The sequence below is a fragment of the Galeopterus variegatus genome, unplaced genomic scaffold (genome assembly GCF_000696425.1).
Source record: "Galeopterus variegatus unplaced genomic scaffold, G_variegatus-3.0.2 Scaffold2716, whole genome shotgun sequence".
NCBI lineage: Eukaryota > Metazoa > Chordata > Mammalia > Dermoptera > Cynocephalidae > Galeopterus > Galeopterus variegatus.
Window position 1 is genome coordinate 304746 of NW_007728827.1, and position 2252 is coordinate 306997.

The 2252-nt window shown below is 34.5% G+C and overlaps 1 protein-coding gene across 1 annotated transcript in view; it reads left to right on the top strand.

The window, feature by feature from the left end:
* The window catches only part of LOC103598708 (phosphatidylinositol 4-phosphate 3-kinase C2 domain-containing subunit gamma-like), a gene marked incomplete at its 3' end in the record, with an annotated part of 252245 nt that extends 250294 nt beyond the window's left edge, over window positions 1-1951 (top strand). The window contains exon 20 of the mRNA XM_008582754.1: window positions 1844-1951. Coding sequence (XP_008580976.1) covers window positions 1844-1951 — 108 coding nt within the window. The remainder of the gene's footprint in view (window positions 1-1843) is intronic.
* Between the last annotated feature and the right edge of the window lie 301 nt (window positions 1952-2252).

The following is a 2252-nucleotide window of genomic DNA, read 5'->3' on the forward strand; positions in this document are numbered from 1 at the left end:
TTCTTGATCTAATTGAAGAGTATTTGCTCTGTTGAATTATCCGAATCACTAGTTTCCTTCACTGATATAGACCGTAAAGTCAGTTCTCTTAAACTCAACATTCTTGATTTGGTGAGACAGTGGACATCTATCCATTAATGACAATTGAGTACTTAATACAGACTACTAGTTAAGGATAGAAAAATGACTAAAACATGAGTTTGTCCTCAAGAGAACTTACAATTTCTCTTAACCCACTGTCTAAAATCAACAAAAGTTTTCAACAAAATGACATAACAATAGTAATAGGCAAAGTGTTCCAAAATTCTTTCCCAGCCCAGGATTTTTCTTGCTGGAAGTCACTTCATTGAATTGACATGCTAGAAGCTATGCTACTTCACCTACCTAGAAGAAAATGGAAAATAAAAGGCCTAAGTATGGAATTTATTTTTAAATAGGAGATGAATAAACACTGAATACACAAAGAACATGACGGGCAATGCAAAAAAAATCTATGATTTATCCATGTTACTGCGAGCTCATTCATTATTTTCTAATGACCGACAAAAAGTTGATAGCAAGTGGTTTAAAATTTACAGAGTTTGTGTATAGGTTTATCTCTTGTGTTTTAAAATCTCTCACATATTTAAGATGCATACTATGGCTAAGTAATTCCAGTGCCTTTTCTGACCATTTGCATCAAGCTCCAGAATGATATTCACGTTATTCACTCAAAAAAATGTATTTGGCTACTTTTGTGATAACACTTCTTTACATGAAAATAGGAAGAGAAAAAGCAAGAGGTTGGGAAAACATTTATAATTTCTCATGATTAAAAAAACAATAATTTCTCACAATTTAAGTTATTGATAGCTATTTTTTTCTACTTTAAAAAAGCACTAATTAAATCTAACTATATAAAATGGAGAAGAGATTTTACTTAGACAAAGGGAGCAGAGATTTCCCTCTATGATATTCAGCAGGCAAACCCCTGTAGAGATAAGGCAAAGAAGGACAGACACATAAAAAGTTCTCAATGGAACTTGGCCTCATTTCTCCACCTTGCTCTTCTGGATCCTGGGAGCAGTGGATTCTATTATCTGTCAATGAGCCAGGAGTAAGAGCTAAGAAACTCTTGAGAGTTAATTAAACATTATTAATCCGATATTCTCATCTTGAACACTGGGCTTAAAAATTATCAAAAGGGATTAAGAAGTAGCTTTTTGTTGTTGTTTTGTGATGAATTGTTTTCATTTCTTACCTTTTTCTGTCAGAAGATGCACAATTCTAAAGGTGCTGCTTGTGGTCTCTGACCTTCCACAGATACTGTGGAGTTTGAAAGGGATTAAATATCAGAAATATACTCATTGGCATCTAATAAACTATTTGTTCACATACATTATTCTTTCTGACAGCATTCTGCAATTGTCATTATTGTTAATGTACTTGAATATTTTTCTAAAACATTATTACTATTGAGTGTAATTCTTGAGAGGTGCAAAGATTTCAGGCAATTATCAGAAAAGGATGATGTTAATAAGTACTTAGAACAGGGGTTGCAAATGCATGGGCCACCAGTCAAGTTCAACCCTTATGTTTTGTTTGAACAGTCCAGTGCTTTTTTGTTTTTAATTGCATTTGAAGTCCTTTAGAAAGGGCGTGCATTCTTAGCTCCCATTTTCCCCAACACTTCCTATTGTCTCTAGCCTGCTGCCTCCTCATGCATCACACCTGTCAGACCCCAGTCACCCAAGTGTGCAACCCCTGAACTAAAATTTATTAATCAATAGAAGAAAATTATAACTCAAAGGAAAAGTCAAGTTTTTACAGTTTCTTAAATGCTTCTTCTAATGACTTTTCACAGGAGGTACTGAAAAAAGAGATCAGCAGACTCGGAGAATTCTTTCAAGATGTAAACTCTTGCCACCTTCCTCTGAACCCTGCCCTGTGTGTAAAAGGGATTGATCATGATGTAAGTCAGCCTACTCAGTAGATAAATTGAGCATTTCTGTTTTGTGTTGTCTAGTTCACTGTATATTTTTTGAAATGGCAAAAATAATTGACATTGCAGTTGTCTTAAGGAAAAAGCCATTGAATTCCATCCACGCCATGTGCTCTCTGATGCACTAGAATGAGTGGGCACCATATTGGCCTTATCATATGGTTTGTTGGTTTGAAAACAAACTCTTCATCCGTTCAGTGAAAAATAAACAAATAATGATACTTCTCACTGAATTGATTTCTTGACTCATTCAAAACGGTTAATTTGAGGA